General features: G+C 32.1%; 1 protein-coding gene across 1 annotated transcript; it reads left to right on the top strand.

Annotated features, from left to right (window-relative positions):
• On the top strand, positions 1 to 16784 carry LOC111003037 (arf-GAP with dual PH domain-containing protein 1). Its single transcript, XM_022273386.2, has 7 exons — positions 1 to 240; positions 9363 to 9588; positions 10463 to 10636; positions 12662 to 12838; positions 13742 to 13977; positions 14333 to 14527; positions 15473 to 16784. The coding sequence occupies exons 1-7, from the start codon at positions 159 to 161 to the stop codon at positions 15535 to 15537; spliced, it is 1155 nt and encodes a 384-aa protein (XP_022129078.1). The 5' UTR covers positions 1 to 158; the 3' UTR covers positions 15538 to 16784.
• Positions 16785 to 19749: the final 2965 nt, after the last annotated feature.

Raw genomic sequence — 19749 nt, 5'->3', positions numbered from 1 at the left:
CTCTCGGTTCGAGCCGCAGTCGTAGTCTCGCTCGCTCGTCGCCCCTTCGGCCTCCGGCCTCGCGCAGTGGCAAAGAACGCGTTCAAAGCGTGTGTTCGACTTTCTGGTAGCGACAAACGCTACAGCGTGTCTTTAATCATTGATGCAAAAGTTCCACGATGGTTGATCACAACGAAAAAATATTACAGGAATTGCTAAAGAAACCCGGAAATCAAGTGTGTGCAGATTGTGGAGCCGAGGGTATGTTGAGTGTTTAATAATGATTCATTTCGCCTTGTAAAAGCGTGGTATTTCCATGGGATGGTGTATAGGCGGGGGGCGTAAGTGCGTCCATGCTCTGGAGTTCAGTGACCCCAAAGTAAAATGCATTCATTGAAAACAAATCGACATCAACTGGTAAGATAGATTGCTATTCTGAATGAGAATAAGTCATAAGTTATCATTGGTTTATGTGGTAGAGCAAATTGTTTCCGGTTATAATTCCGTAGAAGGAACGCTTAATGTAAATTGATACCTATACGTAGCGAAATGGTTAAAATTCTGTTTTATACATTCCGTTTTGTTAAGATACTCCTAATTCAAACATTTGTTTACCAATTAAAAAATAAAAAGCTTAACGTTTAAATAAAGAATATTAACTTGTCGAAGGACATGAGCTAATTTTTTTCTTTTTCCGATGAAGTCGTAGTAAGTCTAATTTTGTTTAACTATTCCATTAAAGCCTATACCGAACTTCACGAAGTGTTTCTCATTGACTATCCATAAAACCTTAATAACAAATCATGATTCATACAACATGATGCATCACCTATATTTTATTATTCTTATCAACGCTTCACCTATCTTAAGCTTTTTCGTTAATAGCGGATTTTCCTCAAATTGTTTAACAAACATATTTTATAAAGATTTATGTTATAAAGATATGTTTAATAAATGCAGTAGAGACACAATTATTTTTATTATTTTAAAAACTATCAGTTATCCATATAAATTTGTATGCAAACCGATGTGAAGTTAGGGGCGGGCCGCTAATGCCATAAAAAGCCTTTAAAAATTCCGCGAAATTCATGACTCAGGTATATATAACGTTCCAAGAATTCCATTTAAAAGTGAAAGTAGGTTGACACTTGGAGTACATTGAATTCTTGCAAAAAATCCTTTCCTTTTGTTTATCAGTAATAAAAATAAGTTTTAAATTATATTAACTTGGGATGGATTTTAATAGTATGAAGTTTGATAATAGATTTTCGTAGATATATTCTTTTCAGTTAACTACATTTCTCTATCTTCAGAAATACTTACATCACGTAATAATAATTATTTATATTGCATATGACATACCAAACTTATAATCTTTATATTAATCACGAGGTTCAACATACGTTTGATAAAAAAGTAATCAGCTGTTTTTAGCATGAGTAAAATCATAACAATTTTACCATATTAGGGAATGTGCTACAATTTGATTAATAATTTCCACTTTTCCGTTAACGTTTTTTGTGTGAAACATTTAATAGAGAAATTTATATTACTCTATTTTTTATCTTTCGGTAAGATCGTATGTGAACTTATTTAAATTGCACTCGGAGTCGTTCATTAAGAGTTGTAGCCGTTAACTCTTATGATATAATATATTTATTTATTACACCACATCATACATAATACCAAGTCTACAGTATAAGTTACAATCTATATATTTTAAAATACATATATCCTTCCTTCGACTGCTGCTTCCATCTCTCATCATCTGCAGCTTGGTGAATGGTCAGAGATGAAAGCATAGCCTTTGTGATACTTGGTCATTCGTATAGTTGCTGTTAATATTTAAAAAAAATAACAACCTTTAATTATCAAAAGATACATTCTAAAGTAATAGACACTTAATTGTTATGTCGATGACTTCATGGTATACCTCCAAGACTACCAGTTTCTTCGATCTCTGCCAGCCCTAAACCTGACAAAATTTCATCCGAATTTAATTTCGAATAAAACATATACTAAAATCATATTTCGTACAGATTTGATTTTGAAAGATTTATATAATGTAAAACAACGACGTTTGGAGCCCTGTGATTTAATTTCTGACTAAACAGTGTAATATAAAACCTTCATGCTAAAAGTAATTAATTAAAAAACGGATTTATTTTTGTCTGTGACATTATCGGATGTATGTTATCAATTTCGTTTTGACATTAATTAAGCAAATCGATTAACGTTCGCATATTTTAATTCTTAATTACAATACTTTATCAATGAAAGTACGTAAATGTTTTCGTTCTTGTACCTACTATGAGTTTCTTATCGAAATATTCAATATATTTTTACATAAATTACCGCATAATGGTAAATGTCCTGTAATGTTAGTAATTACTAAAAACCATTACAAAATATTTAAAAATTCAAATTCTTTGAGACTAACTGGTTTCTGGGCATTTTGACACTATTACCACAGATTAAAAATTGGCCCATTTGCGACTGTGACGAAAGAACCGACTAATAAGGGGTTCGTTTACTTGTTGACTATCCGACTTTCGAGTGCCAGGTGCTATTTGGAGCTTGAGTGTGACATTAGGGTATCTCGGGATGGGCTATCTGGCATGTTGCTTGAGTACAGATTGCGGCCTAAAATTGTCTGCTTCTAATCTGCCTTAAAATTGTCAAATATGTCAGAAAGATACAACGCACAACGCGCAACGCTGGTCCCGATCGGTAGCTCATACAACATAATGAACTGATATATTCGTTAATAAGCGTATTAATTAAAAAAAAGCGTTGTTAAGATCGATCGAAAGAAGAGAGATTAGAAGACCTATCAAGTACTAAGTAGATAAATGTTTGTTCTCTGTTTTGTGTAGGTACCTATTTTTGAACATGTTTCGAAAATTATATGTTCACCATAATTGAAACAAATTTTAATATTTAGCTTATACTGTAGCAAATTATATATCATACAGTGTGATAAATACATATAATATATCTGACTCAGAGTCGTTTATTAAGAGTTGTAGCCGTTAACTCTAAAATAACGGTTCCAAGTGTTAGATATTTAAAGATCCAATCGAACAATGATTCATTTCCCGCTGTGATTTTAAATCAGTTAACTAATGAGTGTTTAAATGTTGTAGCTAAGTTCATTATACATATTATTATAAATATATATAAGGATTATTAAATTGTCAAAAGACGGTCCTTAGGATGCGGTTCTGTCATCCGTCAAAATGCAAGATAGATAGAGTCGCGTTTAAATTAGCCTCTGAATAAGCAATATTGTATGTATTAAACTCAGCATTTGTGGTCGGAGAAATGCTCGACTCGACTGATAACATGTGCAAATGTGTAATTAATAAATTGTGTAATGTATTTTTGGTTATAGCCGAGAGGTTTTATTGTTTTAATATGTATTACTCGCGGAAACTTGGCGAAATTATATCACATTTTGTAATAACTGTACAAAAATCGTATCAGGGGTATATCAGCCATAAACGGACCCTTTCTAATTAGTAAATTGTTCCACAGAGCTGGTCATTCTGACAGAGACCACAGCAGCTAGTTTGCGCCTCAATCGCAAACGGAAAGAATATAATAATACTAAAACTTTGTTGAAAAAAAATATAATTCACACTAAATATTAAATTATACACTTATCCAATTCATTATATCTACATTAATCTTAGCAAAGTTCATTGACATTTAGTAGACTTGGGCCGATATTAAATTAACATTTCAAAGTGTAGGTAATTACTAATTCACTATCTCTATCTAGTGTAGAGTTCTAACTGGATATAACCCGTTTAAAAGATAATTATCAGCAATCGAAAACAATAATTTCATGAATTTTTATTTCTGTTTTTAGTTTTGTTTTCGTGGATAGTTTTTAGGACGATTTCTGGCGAAATCATTTAATTCTGATTTCAAGTTAGATGTTTCCATTTTTATTGTATATTTAGGCGACTCTTTGTATCGAAGAAGTTTCATGTTATTACAACAATATAATGCATGAAATAATGCATCCTGTAATTCCAACATTTGAATTCCTATAAAAAATAGTCATAAGACTGTCCTATATAAATATCGATTTCGTGTTGATTAACGATCGTAATTCGCTATTCGAACGTGCGAGAAGATCCACCCACAGCTGTTACGACCAAAACATTGCTATTTACGACGTCTATGAACACATTGAAGAGGCCACGGGCGCTTGTGTGCGTCACTGTGCGTGACGTTGGCGTGTAAACATGTGATGGCTATTTTCTTCATCGCTCAATGCAACCTGTGTATTTAGAATTTTAACTGATTACTAAATAAACACTCGACGGGAGCGCCTATTTTTGGAGAACCACCGCGGAGTTAAGTGTGACCTAGCTGCTAACTTTTTACGTGATTTAATCGATACAGAATAAAATGTTACAATAACAACGATTAGTACAAGGTTATTACTATTTTTCCATTATCGAATATTTATTTATTCAATCTCCTATACTTGAAGCATTGTACCAACAAAGCGAAAATAAATAAATTGTTTTGTTTATCCAATGCAATGTCCTCGGTGGTATCTTGAATACTTATTTGCCATTTAACACCATCCCTTGATCTGATGGGATTTCCCCCTATATTTTTTTCGGCGCATTGGTTGTTGAACGATATTAGACCAAACTTACATCGTTCTTATCGTGTCCACTGTGATATGAATTGATAAACAAACAGTAACCAATAGATTTGTATAAACTAATAAAACAATTTATTACCTAAATCAATAACACGTAAACTAGTTTTAGAAGCGTTTAGAATATTTGATATTTAGAACTGGAAATTTGTCTAATGTCGGACTTTACCGATATTTTGTTTAAACAACAGAATCCTTACTCTTTGCTTTCAGTAAAACCGATCCCCATATTTTTGTATACAAGTTCGATGTAGCGCGGTAATGTCGCAACCTTGAGAATCACGGTATAAAATCTCATCATTAGGATTGCTATTGGAAGTGTAAGGCCCCTTTATCTGTACGTCCCTAATTGCTATTGTCAATATTTACGTAATTCATGGTTTCCAATGATGGGCGATTGATGCTCTTTTGGAGGAGTATCATTTGGCCTTAGTCATTAGCTGAACTGTGTTTAACTTCACTTAGTATAATATTTTAAAATACAGGTGTCTGCAATAATAAATAAATATACTAATCCAAGGAACGATCACAATTAAAAGACGCCAAAGAACTGTCTTCGTACAGCTTTATTTTATTCAAAGGAATCCGGCGAGACAGTCGTGCCTACCAGAGAATGTCATAGGAGTCGGCATGAGACCGAACTCAAACTCAAAATATTTTTTTGGAGGTTACCAAGTATAATTATAAACGTCAGTAGAGACTCATACCCTTGTATAAAAGAGATTCAGAGGTGACCGGGGTTTATATTAAGAAAACAATTTTTCAGCAAATTGTTTAATCATTTCTTGTGGCATGCGTCTCTTTTTTTCTATGTTGTGTTGTTGTTGTGTCTGTTTGTCCTAAGTTATACGTCGCAAAATGCAAGGGGCTTGATTTAATTAATTGTATAACAAAACATTTTGTTTTAGGAATGTAATTGAAACTAATTATATCGCTATGACTACCCCACCATGAATGGTTCGTCATTGAAAACATTTGTACTTGAGATTATCAATTACCGTTAAGATTGTCGGTATGACTAACCACAGATATCGGCCGGTAAGTCCCCGTAACTGCAGTCTCTGGATATTATGATTAGTTATGAATATTCAGATTAAGTGCGGACTCAGGGTTAAATTCAATTCAAATCGCTTATATCAAATTCAATTCAACTTTCGTAAATAAATTCAAAACGTTTTTGACATATTAGTCCTATATATTCCCGGGAGTAAAGTTTACTCCGAATTGACTAGTAGATTTACCAGTTCCTTTCCGATTACCTTCTTGTCTATATTGCTTTAAATCTCTGCTGTAATAGCTTTCCACATCCATTAAGTAGCCCACACCGTAACCTTAACTTTCATTATAACTTACCTCGAATTTTATCTTAGAACTCAGGCTCCTAGAGTGAAATTCAGAAATGTTACCGCTAACGTAAGTTCTCCGAAATGTCAAAATCAATTAAATTTTTGACGTACGAAAATTAGGGTTAGCGCTAACAATCATTTTTGAATCTTACCCGAAGAGTTATATGGCTGTATAAAATTATCTTTGGTTTCCGCGAATACTTAGTATATAGTACACATTTTAATAAACCGCAACCTCTCGCTGACTGCTCAAGGGCCCTCGAAACGTCGAGTTATGTAAAAATGTAGTAAATTCGCGTTTATATCCGATAAAGAATTTTTATTAAAATCTCCGGATGCATTCAGGCATTTTAATAGGAATCCGCATGTCTTTACACAGAGACAAGAGACTCTCACAACCGTCAAATGACTATCGGAAAATGAACTGTCAAATAAACTTTTGTGAGTTCGTACTTATCATATTACAATTACTTTCTTCGGCTTTTTAGATATTTAATTGCGACTTAATAACGTTTTTGTTTGCAAATTTTTTTTGGACTTGATAATTAACGCAATTTAACCAGACCGCGAAAATGAACTTGTAAAAAATTACTTATTTCATGATGTGTGAATTTCGAGGTAAATGACCTCAACAATTTATCTTAATTAATCGCCACATACAAATTATTAACGTAAGGCTTTAATTATTTACGTATTTACGTAAAATGAAACGTTAAGTCGCAATTGAGAATAATTTCTTGCTACAAATTATTATATACTATACAATTATTTTCAGTATTACGTTTTTTAATAATTTAGTGAAGTATGCCGTCTTGTGAGAAAACCGGCCTGTGTTCTGAAGCGTCAATTAAACTTAACCCTAGTTTCAAGAACTGTCAAACCATTTCTTCTATATGAAGATTGACATATTTAACAAACTGATTTATATAATTATTAGAATTTGGCCCTTAGAGACGAATCATTTTAAATATAAATTCAAGCGCGCGCCACGCAGAAAGGCAGTCAAATATCCATAAAGGGCTGTGGCGCCAGAAAAGGGAAATAGACTTTCCAATACAAAAATAATATTTTTTGTTAGACATCATACCGCAGAATTGTTTTTATATATTCATGTCTTCTATATAACTGTACATTATTATGTTCTATTGTCAATAGTTTCCGTAGGGTACGCAATATAGGCATTTTCACATCTGGGGTTGCACTATGGTTATTTTACAAATACATAACCCTAACTATAGTATATGTTTATCAGAGATAACGAAGGGTTATGATAATAAAAGATTTTTGTTAAATTGGTCCAGTATTTTAGTTTATTTTAATTCCTCTTTATATAAATATAAACAATATTGTTGTCTATAGTTACTAAAAATGTTAAATATTTCATCATCATTATAACAAATATTTGATGATTTGCAGAATAACAAAATTGCCCATTACATCATTGTTACACGTGTTATTTAATTGCTGATCTCGAATAACACTAAATTACTTAATAATATTTATGTAATTTCAATTCGATATATGTATTTCAAATTTGCTATAGAGCCTATGAGCAGTGTTGACCTAGTGGGTTCAGGGTAAAACTCTCATCCTTGAGGTCGTAGGTTCGATCCCTGTGCACCAATGCACTTTCTCAGAGCGCATTTAACATTAGATGCAAAAAGTCGACAGAGTGTATCTAACATTCCTATGTTAGGAGGTTGATCACCTCGGCTAGATTCACAAATCATGAGACGAAAGAAATCTGATGCCCAGACCTAAAAAGCAGCACCACTGGGTTTTTTATAGATTATGCTATCAGTTAAAACTTACAAAAATAAATTCAGAAAATTGTTATTTATAGACTTATCTATATATCTTATCTAAAACTTTTTTGGCATCCTGCATTTTTACCCGAAATAAGTGATAAATGCATGATTGTATTATAGATGTAATTAATAATATACATTTTAAGCAGTATCTATTAATAATTTAACATCTCTCACCCACACACAGCCATTTACGTACTCACACACTCACGAATACTTGGTCATACACGATTTTGTTTATATTTAACATTATTACACCTTTTTTTCAAATTATATATCTTATATCTTTATCTATCTTTGAACATGCACTACGGTAGAGTTGTAATCTAGTAAGCCACATCCCCTGTCTTAATTACACAACTCCCTAGTGTGGGGACTAGCTTTAACCATATTTTGTTATTAATAAAGTTTATTAAGAGAGATTTGACGCTGTATCTTATACCGTATTCATTTACGTGATTGAAACAATTTCTTTAATTCGATTATTGATATCTTAATATATATATATTTCTTGTGTGCGTGTGTATGTGACTGAACTCCTCCTAAACGACTGGACCGATTTAGACGAAATTTTTTGTGTGTGTTCGAGGGGATCTGGGAATGGTTTAGATTCACAATTTTGTCCGCTGGACAATGTTTTTTTAATTAATTTTCAATTTATTAGTTGTTGTTGATTTTGGAATGTTTTACATTGGATCCGACAGACGGCGCTACCATCGCAGTGTCAAATTTTAAATAATATTCGAATTTTAATTTTAGTCTGTCCCGAAATTTAAAAAAAGTTTTGTTATCATTGTGTTATATCGTGTGTGACCATGTGCTGGATCGTTAGATATTGTCATAACATTTGAATAATAATTTTCATCAAAATGGCTTATTAAAAATTGAAATTTTTAAATTAAAGACGTGTAGACAGGACAACGTCTGTCGGATCCGCTAGTAATAGTGTAAATTATGAGAAAATTTAGAAGACGTTTCTAGATCTCAAACCGTACGTTAATAAAAATGGCTGATATAAACCACGAGGACTTCAATTAAAACTGTGCATAATAATTTAATTTTTAAAACATAAGTGTATTACAACTTCTTTAATTCGATTATTGATATAGGAGTGTGAATTGCGAAAAAATTAAGAAGTTTCTAGATATGTTAATCTCGCAGCAAACCAAAATAATAATGGCCGATATAAACCACGACTATTCAATTGAAACGGTGTGTAATAATTTAGTTTTCATAAAATATCTCAAAATAATTACATTATCTTACTACCATCATCAATGGTTATACAGATCCTTGTGGGTCTTAACCTCCTCAAATACACTTCGCCATCCCAATCTGTCTAGTATTTTTCGCTTCCAATTGCGAACTCCTATTGTTTCAAGTTCCATCCCACCAACGCAGCTTCGGTCTGACGGGATTTCTCTTGCCACCGGGTTGTGAGTTCAGTAAAGAGATTGAGATTGAGATTCTTCTACTTGAGATTCTGTCGTTCGCTTGCGACCAACTGGAGTCTCTACGTAATTTAACACGCCTTCAATATTTCAGATCCAGACTGGGCATCATACAACCTCGGTATCTTTATATGCATGCGATGTGCCAGCATACATCGTGGTATGGGCGCTCATATTAGTAAGGTCAAACACTTGGAGCTCGACCGATGGGAGGATTCACAAGTTCATCGTATGAAGGAAGTTGGTAATGTTGCAGCTAGGAACAAGTATGAGGATCGTGTACCGCCCTGCTACAGACGACCCGCTAAGAGTGATCCTCAGTGAGTATTAGAAAAAAATTTAATCTCTACGTTGCACTCGTAAGAGATCGTTCTACTTAAAATATATATATATATTTTTAATAACCTGGCTAAGAACCTACTTTTCACTAAACGTATTCTTCGGAACAAAACACAACCGAAAAACAAGTTAGAAGTATGGAAAACAATGTTTCAACATAACTGCTTTAATATTGTGGAAAACTTCTTAATAACAAAAGATTTTCAATACAATTTTAATGTTCTGCAAATTATTGACGTAGAGTTTCTCCAGTTCGTTCAAAATATTTATATATTCCAAATTAAGGTTAACCTTTGAATTTAAAAAAAAATACAATAATACAAAAAAAATATAATAAAAAAACGTAATAAAAAAAATAATTACAAAGTATAAATAATTACATGTCAGAAGTAAAACTTCTTAATAAATTAATTATTACTCGTACGAAGTTAAAACCCCAAATAGATGATCATGCACCAGTATATGATCACTCGATCATATACTGCCGTTTTAACTAAAGCTATCTGTCTCATCATCACAGAGTAAACAGAGAAATAGACGAAACTTTAGTTATATAGTGCAGTACCTAATTACGATTAACAATATAGGGGTTAGGCGCTGTACCTATGCTGAAATACAGGTTCACACCTAGTTCAGCGTCAGATAAACCTCACTAATTTTGTTTATATAACTAGCGCAATACGTTAATACAATATACGTTTTTCCTGTGAAACAAACTTGAAATAAATTATTATATTATTAATATATTAAGTATACGATTAACAATATATTAATACAATTTTTGGCGGCCTGATAGAAAAAAAATGTTTTTCATGATATTTTTTCGACACTAAAAGAAGAAGAACAAATTTTCAGGGTACTCATAGAGCAGTGGATTCGCGCTAAATACGAGCGAGAAGAATTTTGCCATCCAGAGCGCCAAAGCTACCTCTCTGGCTCCATGGAAGGTTTTCTAATGAAGAGGGGAAAGGAAGACAGTAGATATCAACTAAGGAAGTTTGTTCTAAATGAAAACGAGGATACTTTAAAGTAAGTGAAGCTTATGGGGCAGCCGTGACTCGTCAATTATATATCTAAAGAACGAAAAAATAGCTGATTAGTTAATAATATATTGATTCCTTTTGTTTCTGATTGGGTCTATGGTATTAAATCTATATCTACTAATTATTAATAATATTAATTAAAGATCCTGAGTATGGCTTGACAACTTGATAGTTGGGATTTAGGAATGTATGTGTATAAATAATTGTTCAGTGAGAGCTCTTAAAATCTTAATTAAAAGGTTGTTTTCAAATGGTATTTAAATCAGCTTTGCAAATCATATAAAATGCATGTTTCATTGTCATTCACCATACAGCATATCATATTAAAAAATCATAGTGGATTAAAAATGAAACCGACTCTAAATACCTATAATACCAAATTTGAACAAAATCCTATGTAACATTTCCAGAAATTTGTTAATACATGCGGAAATTTACACGCGCATACTTAACATTTTCGAATTTAATATAGCATTAAAACATCTAAATTATATATTGTGTTTATTCTCAAACAACCTTTATACTATCATGACCGTTTATATTCATCGTTTCATTATATGATGAAATATTTATCTACATCATTATTTTATCTGTTACCTACCAATGTCAACAAACAGCAAACATTGTTTACCGAATTGCCAGCGCGATAAGAGATTACGATATCTCATACCTAATTAGTTTTCCTACCTACAAAATACCAACGTCACGACAAAAAAATTCCACGTTTCAAAACGTCATCGCCGATATTTACTCTACGTAACAGCGTTATTGTAACTAGGTGTAAAATTTTAATACAATTATCGCCCACGGTTACCGAGGCTTGTATAAAACGACGCCTTTAGAATTTTCTCGGGTGTAAGGAAAACCTATTGACGTCACCAGAGCCTACGCAATCGTAAAAAGGCAATTTTAATACTCTGTAAACAACTGTTAACGATTTATTATTAGAGCCTTGATATTTGCATAGTTGATATAAATAAATGTTTTTTTTTAAATAAATTTATATACATCCGGGTTATATAAAACATTAAATAACGGTATTTTTGAGGAAATCGATATTGGTTAATCGGTATAAAATCAAACGATTTGCTAAAACCGGTACTAAACGCATCGAATGATCGATATCGATACACCGGACTCGGGCGCATTGACGTTCTTGTTTGTGATTGGTGGATTCGACGTCACCATGACCTTGAGATACACCAATCACAGTCAAAACGTAAAATCCGTTTAAAAACGCGTCTAAAATCAACCCTGTCCTTTGCACGCTCTTCTATAAGAATTTCAAACAACGGAATGGTTCCTAGGTATCAGCGCCCTACTGACGCTTGTTCTGGTGCAACGGGTTGTCTTGGCCGTTTATTCAATCGGCTACGACTCAAAAACTATCGTTTGAGGTAAGATGAGTATTGACGATTCAAAATTTATAGCATTGTGTACAAAACATATCAGGAAGACTTCTAAAACATTTAAAGCAATCTTAGGATTCGTTTGCCTTTTAATGTACGAAAAGGCCTATCTAAACCATGAATACCGGTAATTAAACGAAACCATAACTACTTCAAAATGTGATTAATAATCGATAAGAAAGGTCTTAATTGTCCAACTCATGCCCTCGTCAGCTTTCATTATCAATTGCATGCTTCGATCAATCACAAAGCTTAAAATGTTGTCTAATAATTCACGTTTTTCAGCGGCAGGTAAGATAAGGAGTATGTGATCTTTGTACAACAAGAAAGATCAGATAAAAGTGTTACTACTACTAAAGTTCTTCAACTATATTCGTCACGAACTATTATTACTAAATACGTCTATTTAATGAGTATAGAACATGTTATAGGTATATATTATTACCCATATCCTTAGTCTTTGCCTAAGCCTTCGGGATAAAGGAATCAGGATATTGATAGATAGATTGAAAACCTTTATCGATAAAAGAACGAATGAAGTAATGTTCCATCCCTATAGAAAATAATATTCCCTCATTACCATTATATTTTTGTCTTTTTAGGTACCACGTAAAAGAGAACAAGGAACCAAAGGGCATCCTAAAGTTGTCTGAACTTAACGTTTCTTTCGCCCCAGCGAAGATTGGTCACATGAATTCTATGCAGCTCACATTTATGAAGGATGGCTCAACTCGACACATCTATGTGTACCATGAGGATGCCGAAGTAATTAATTGCTGGTGCGTATTTTTATATAATAAATGTAACTTCAAAAACACACAATGTCGTTTTAACACTGTTATCGGTATATCAAAAGATGGCTGAATATTTAAAAATATTTTAGTAATAAAGCTGCAAAACTGATAGACAGTCCAGTAGTTTTTGAGTCAACAAACAAATATTTCCTATATTAAATATAGTATATTAGTATATAGTAACACCAAATAAAATACATCTATCCACTAATCCGATTTAAATACCGTTACCGGTATTTTACAAACAAATTATATTCTTATGTAACAAATAATAGGAATGCGATCATTCGTACGTACCATTCATTGTTCACCATTATTTGATTACATTAGAAGTGTTTTTATAATTGTATGTAGTTTATTTTATCAATAGATGACGTTAGTGCTAAACTAAATATTATTTTACGTTTCGCATACCTATATATTTTAGTATTTTAAAGTCTAATGGGTTTTGTTTTTTGATTTTTTTTAATTGATATTCGATTTTTTATATATATATTTGACGTGACAACGTTTATAATTCGATGGATGGGTGCGGTGTTACCTCGCTCATGACGCATGCGGCGTTACCTCCTCCTCTATATTTAAGGCATGAAGGGTCGTTCGTTAAAAAATTACATAATTGTGTTTATGCGTACAAATGAATGTAACTTGATGAATTCAATTGTGATTTCCATTTATTCCATCTCTATATATAATATATATATATCCATACAAATATACATACATATTACATACATATCTATCAAACAAATAAAATTAAAATATTATTTTGAAAAATGCAACTATTCCAACAGTATTTTCTTATGACGTTGTCACGTTCAACTATCGTCGGTAAACCGACTTTACAGACGCCTTTTTTTTTCTTAAAATATGTTTTTCATTATTTAGGTATACAGCCATACGATGCGCTAAACTCCACCTTTTACAAGTGGCTTTTCCCTCAACACCACAATCAGACCTACTCCTACGTCTACCAAAAGACTTTGCTCGTGAAGGCTGGCTTTGGAAGACGGGACCCAGGGCATCAGATGTCCACAGAAGAAGATGGTTCACGTTGGACAACAGAAAATTGATGTACCACGACGAACCACTAGACGCCTACCCAAAGGGAGAGATATTTATCGGTATGTCAATCAAAATACAAGTGTCGTTTATTGACTTTATATCGAATATAAGTAGTAAAAGTGGAACAGTATTTTTTATAATATTATCTTTATATGTAGAGATATCACTAGCAAAGCAGAAGGCAACGCACCTTACAGTGATGCTACTCTCAGCAATTAAGAATACGACTCTCTCAGAACTTTCAGAAAACTTATTATGTGCCTTCACCCGCCCATAGAAAATCACTCTATTCGCCAGTGCATTGCTGACCTTATTTAATTTTGCGAGACATACTATTTATTATATAACACCAGTTATATCTGACTAATGACTGATTTCTTGATTAAGTTATAATTTTTTAACTAACAATTCCAGGTCACGAGTCAACTGGGTACCACATCAAAGTATCGAACACAGGCAACGGTTGTAAAGAGGCGAGGTTTCCCTTCTATCTGGTGACTCCAGAGAGGACATTCTGCCTTGCTGCAGCTACTCATGAGGACCGAGCTGGCTGGTTAACGGTTATCCAGCATACGCTTAAACGACCCCTCACACCTCAGGATTCTACCAGTAAGTACTTCTACAAATTAAAGATATACTTCATTTCATTACTTATAAAATATAATTAAGCAGATAAAATAGTTATTGTAAATTCTTCTACGTAATTATTTTCTAATTTACATTGTTAAATTTTTCACAAATTCAAAATCTATGTATAAGATTGTATAATCTATCCCGTTTGCGTAATCTGTTATTCATGCAATACAATAGCCTGACGTCACAAAACGACATTTACACTGTCGTCACATTGACGTGGATTGACAATACGTCACGACAGAAAATCCCATAGTTATAACGACTGAAAAATCTGACGTCAATCGTATTACCATACAATGTCATTTTACACGTTACAATGTACAAACATTATCTCACAAGCATACTCTTTACGAACAAATTCTCCAACAACGCCCCAATTTGTTGGTCATTCCCTTGGAGCTATACGTATTGCTTACGTTTAAAACCCTTTTAAGACAGTGATACCAACTTGGAGGGTTTCTCCCCAAATTTAGAGGCAATTTTACAGATACTTAATTAAAGGGTAGGTATTTTTTTAAATTTCTTTCTCATAAAAAACACTTTATATAGATAGATATATATATCTCTATATCCAAACTATAAACTCCCAAGCGTGAATTAAGTTTGTTGGCGGTTTTTGTGGGGAATGTTTGCGGTGCTAAGTTTTCTAAGTTAGCTTAGCTTTTACAGTGAAGAAAAACCTCTAAATGAGTCACAGAATCGCCTACATATCTGTATAGGAAACTAAAGACAGAAGTGTCTGCTTCATGTCTTTTGACCTAGTCCGTTACTCTATAAAACGTGAATTAATTAAGTTTAAATAGTAATTATGTAATAGTTCTTAGATACATAGTTATAATTGCTCCTTATGCTTTTTTAATCCAGTTTTAACTTAATTCATATTGACGTTTTTTAATACATCATAATTTTAATTTTCAGTTGAGGCAACACTTGTAAGAAAAAGGACGACATCGAACTCTATCAGCATATTTTCGGGAAGGTAGTTATGTTGTACGAAACTTAATATAAGCAATACTTTAGTGGTTGTAGACAGCCGGAATAATTAAGCAATAATTTGATATATAAAATATATATGTTTCTGGCAACTTTTCAACAGTGATTTAGATGTCGTACGACAGATTATATTAGTCGTATCTATAAGACTTATCAACTTATTTTTCAATTTACGTGATAACATATTTATTCCGGTATTGTTTTTACATTTGTATATAATTTCGCAGTATGAATTTATAATGTTTATATTAATTTATAATGAAATATTCTAAATTATTTTATGTGTAATTTAGTGACGGACTGAATCTTTTGAGTTTTATGTATGGTTTGTATAGTTATTATTTAGATTTACAGATTAAATATGATTCGTTTTACTATATTGTACTTGGAAATGTCAATAGTATATACATAATAACTTGTATAATTATGTAATAGCAAAATAATCATGGTTTGATTTTGTACATTAAGTACATACTCCAGTTTGACGGTTATGTTAATTTTTAATCTAAAAAAGTATCCTTGTCGTATTCTTCAATTTTGAAATATTTTTTTAGTTTTGAAACTGTACAACCCTTTTTAACAACGCACAAAAACATTTCTCCGAAATTAATCTCGACATTTCTAAATGGCAGCTACATATAAAGTATAGTGAAACGAAAACAGAAAAATTATGGTTAAAATTCCTTTAACATATTTTTGTCAAAGTATAACAGGGCTATTTTCTATCTCAGTGATTAAGAGACTTACAATTGTATGTAGAAATAATGTAGGTTTTAACAATAACGCCATCTTATAGCACTATTGTTAATGACGTTATTGGCTTATTGCGATATTTAGTATAATATAAAGATATTATACTTTGCACACTTTATATTGTTTTGCTATATAGTTCAAAAACCTATGGTTTGATTGTGTCGTTCTAGCTTCACACTACATCGTAGTTCGGCACATGACAATACAGACATCGTTATTCAGTATATTATGTTCGCAAAAAGTTTTCAACTGAGATACAAAATAGCCCTGTTCATAAACCGAACCGAAACGGAGAGCGTATTCTTCATTCCTTGATTTTATTATACATCACCACCAAATACGGTTTACGAAATTATACTTACGATTAAGGTTTATTAATCAATTTCCATAGAGGTAACCACAGACAAAAATAGTATCAAGAATCGTATCGTATTATGATAAAATATAGTGATACGATATGCATTAAACTGTTACTATCAGTTACAAAATAGTATATTTCATTACAAGTGCGGAAAGCCTGTCATTGCAACGAGTTCCGACGAATGTCTACCCGAGCCGAGGCGCAGCCGAAGGTGAGGGTTGACAGTCGGCACAAGTTGCAATGACGGTTCCGCACGTGTACTGAACGACTATTTTTAATACAGTTGCGAAAAAATTAAGCAATTTAATTAAACTATTTACTTTTTTTCTCTTCTATCTACGGAATAAATTCATTGCACGTAGATATGTTTCCGGTAAATTGTTCTCCGAAGCATTTTATGCAATTATACTGCGATCGGGTGGTATTCATTCAAATAAAATATCGCCAAAATTACTCATTTTGTGCAACAAATAACTCAACTCGAAAGAACATTTTTGGCAAATGGCGCCATTCTGGGTAGGCAAAGGGAACTTGGCCCATACAGCCAATTCTTCAGTAGACTATTTTTATTGAAAGAAAACCAAATCTAACTCATTGAGTCCAATCATTAAATCTGATATTTAAACAAATAGTAGCTTCTTTTTAAAATATTTGCATGAATCATAAAATCTTCTGTGATTTTTTTTAGTAAAAACTTCATGGTTAGTTTTTTCTTTTTAATATTTTTTTTATTGATATGAAATATAATAAACCTAACCTAACTTATTGAATCCAATTATTAGTAAACTTTTTAAAAATACGTATTTGCATATATTATAAAATTCTTTTTAATATTTTTTTCATTGATATGAAATGAAAAGAAACCTAACCGAACTTATTGAATCCAATTATTATAATATTTAGAAATCATATATCATAAAAACTTCTATGAATGTTTTTTAATAAAACCTTCGTGGTTGGTTTTTTCTTTTTAATACACATTGTTTTGACAGTTGGCAAAGAAAACGCACGAGTGCGGGAAAGGCAAAGAAAAAGCACGAGTGTGTAATAGCTCACTTTCCGAACGCTATACCTCCCTGCAATATGCCACTTTTTGAGCAACTGTATTAAAAAAACATTTGTCTTACAATCTCTTTGTAATTGCTCTCTTTCATTACAAGACGTTCTACAGGGAATATAACTTAATTTTTGAAATATAAATCTTATTTAGTACGCTATAGCAATAATTAATATTAATAAATCCAATGTATTCCCTGTCACAATTATGTAGTCAATAATTTATTTATTGTGTGTGTGTAATCGCAGAGTGAAGTTGTGTATTATTTAATTACATCAAAAATACTTTGCTAATGTTAGGTTGTCGTTGAAGATTTGCATGCGAAATATTTTAAATTGCTTAAAGCGTGTGAATGAATTGACAGCTATATTATGTTAATAACAAATTTCATTATCAATTATACATAATGATTTAAACATACTAAGCATTAGAAATAAAATAGGATATTTAAAGCTAGGAGACTGCCAAAAACATGGTAGAAATAATATTTTATTTATATTTTTATGCGAGTATACTATCGGATTTGATAATACAGGATGTTTGATGGTGTGAATGAAATTCAACTATCTGTGCTTTTGATTGGGCAGTAAAACTTAGATTAGGCTGCGCTGGATAAAAAATATTTGAAATTGGAATCAAAATTGCGACGGATAGCGTTCGTGTCGTGTCTAGCGTTACCATGGTTATGGGTTGTTACCATAGTAACGCAACAGTAGCTCTACCGTGTTTTACAAAGTATTAAACGTTTCGCATATGAAGTCTTAATATTTAGGGTAAAATTCAAAGTCGAGAGTCGAACTCGAATGTCAAATACGTTACGTAACGTTTAATACTCTGCCATTGTAGGGCTTTTGAGTCATTAGTCCTATTTGAAGAAATGGTCGTAACTATGGAAGGCAAAGAATGTCATTCTCTTGTCAATGTCATTATATAGGTATGTATCCTCTTTTCAAGATGAGTTCGTAAAGGTTAAAATTAATTTTGCAGATATCGTTCATGACTCAGCTAAAATTTGTAGTGTTATGCGGACTTTTCCACTTATGAAAAGTAACTAATTACACGGTGTATTTTTGGTATGTGTTTCCGAAATATTGAATCGGTGGCCGAATGACAATGCCCTTGGCGTAAAAATTATATTTAATAGAAAATAGTTCCATTAATACATGGGAGCCTATGCCATGGCCACTTTTAGCATGACTGTTTAATTATTACTTTAATTTTGTATCAGTCTTAGTTTGTCATATGTGGAAAGGCAAAAACCTAATATTGAAAATGTTTAACAAAAGCTTTTAGCTAGCCTATTCTATGAAGTCATTAAAAAAATACAGGATAACATAAAGCCATGCTTGTTTTAAGGCACAAACGGGACCTTTTAATTTTTTTAGTTCAGATAACATAATTAAATGCCTTTTAATTTGGTAAAAGATATGAAGAGTTTGCTAAAAGTTTCCTTCTAATTGAAAAACATTATGATGTTCCGATTGTACCCATATCTATATTCTATAGTGTAGAATGTAGAGTCTAGATAATGGTAGATTTTATATCTGTAGAAAATCACATAGGCCGAGTCCTTATAGTATTATCGATCGTTCTTTGAGCCAATATTCACTTAACCATTAATTGCACAAATTGTATTCGAAATTCAAAAATATTCTTAATTGTAGACTTTTTTTTATACAGACCAAAAAGGTTGTAGTGGAGATGTATTCGTATATCTATAGACAAAATTAGATTTCTAGAAAATATTTGTACCCAATTTTTAGCTATAAAGCAATAATTTATATGATATTATCATAGTGAAATTCTTAAAATAGTTTTTATATTGACATTGTATAAACATTGCGTAACTATAATATTTATTGTAATGCTGGAGATAGGCACGGTATTGTGAACAGTACGGACATTGAAAACGATGCATCTTTCGTTTGTTCATAGAAGACAGTCTGAGAAAAAAACTTTTATACAAAAAAATGTTAACAATTTATTTAAAATTAATTAACTACATATTTGTTTTATTATTCAGTCAAGATT

The sequence above is a fragment of the Pieris rapae genome, chromosome 4 (genome assembly GCF_905147795.1).
Source record: "Pieris rapae chromosome 4, ilPieRapa1.1, whole genome shotgun sequence".
Lineage (NCBI taxonomy): Eukaryota > Metazoa > Arthropoda > Insecta > Lepidoptera > Pieridae > Pieris > Pieris rapae.
This window is presented reverse-complemented; position numbering and strand designations above follow the sequence as displayed.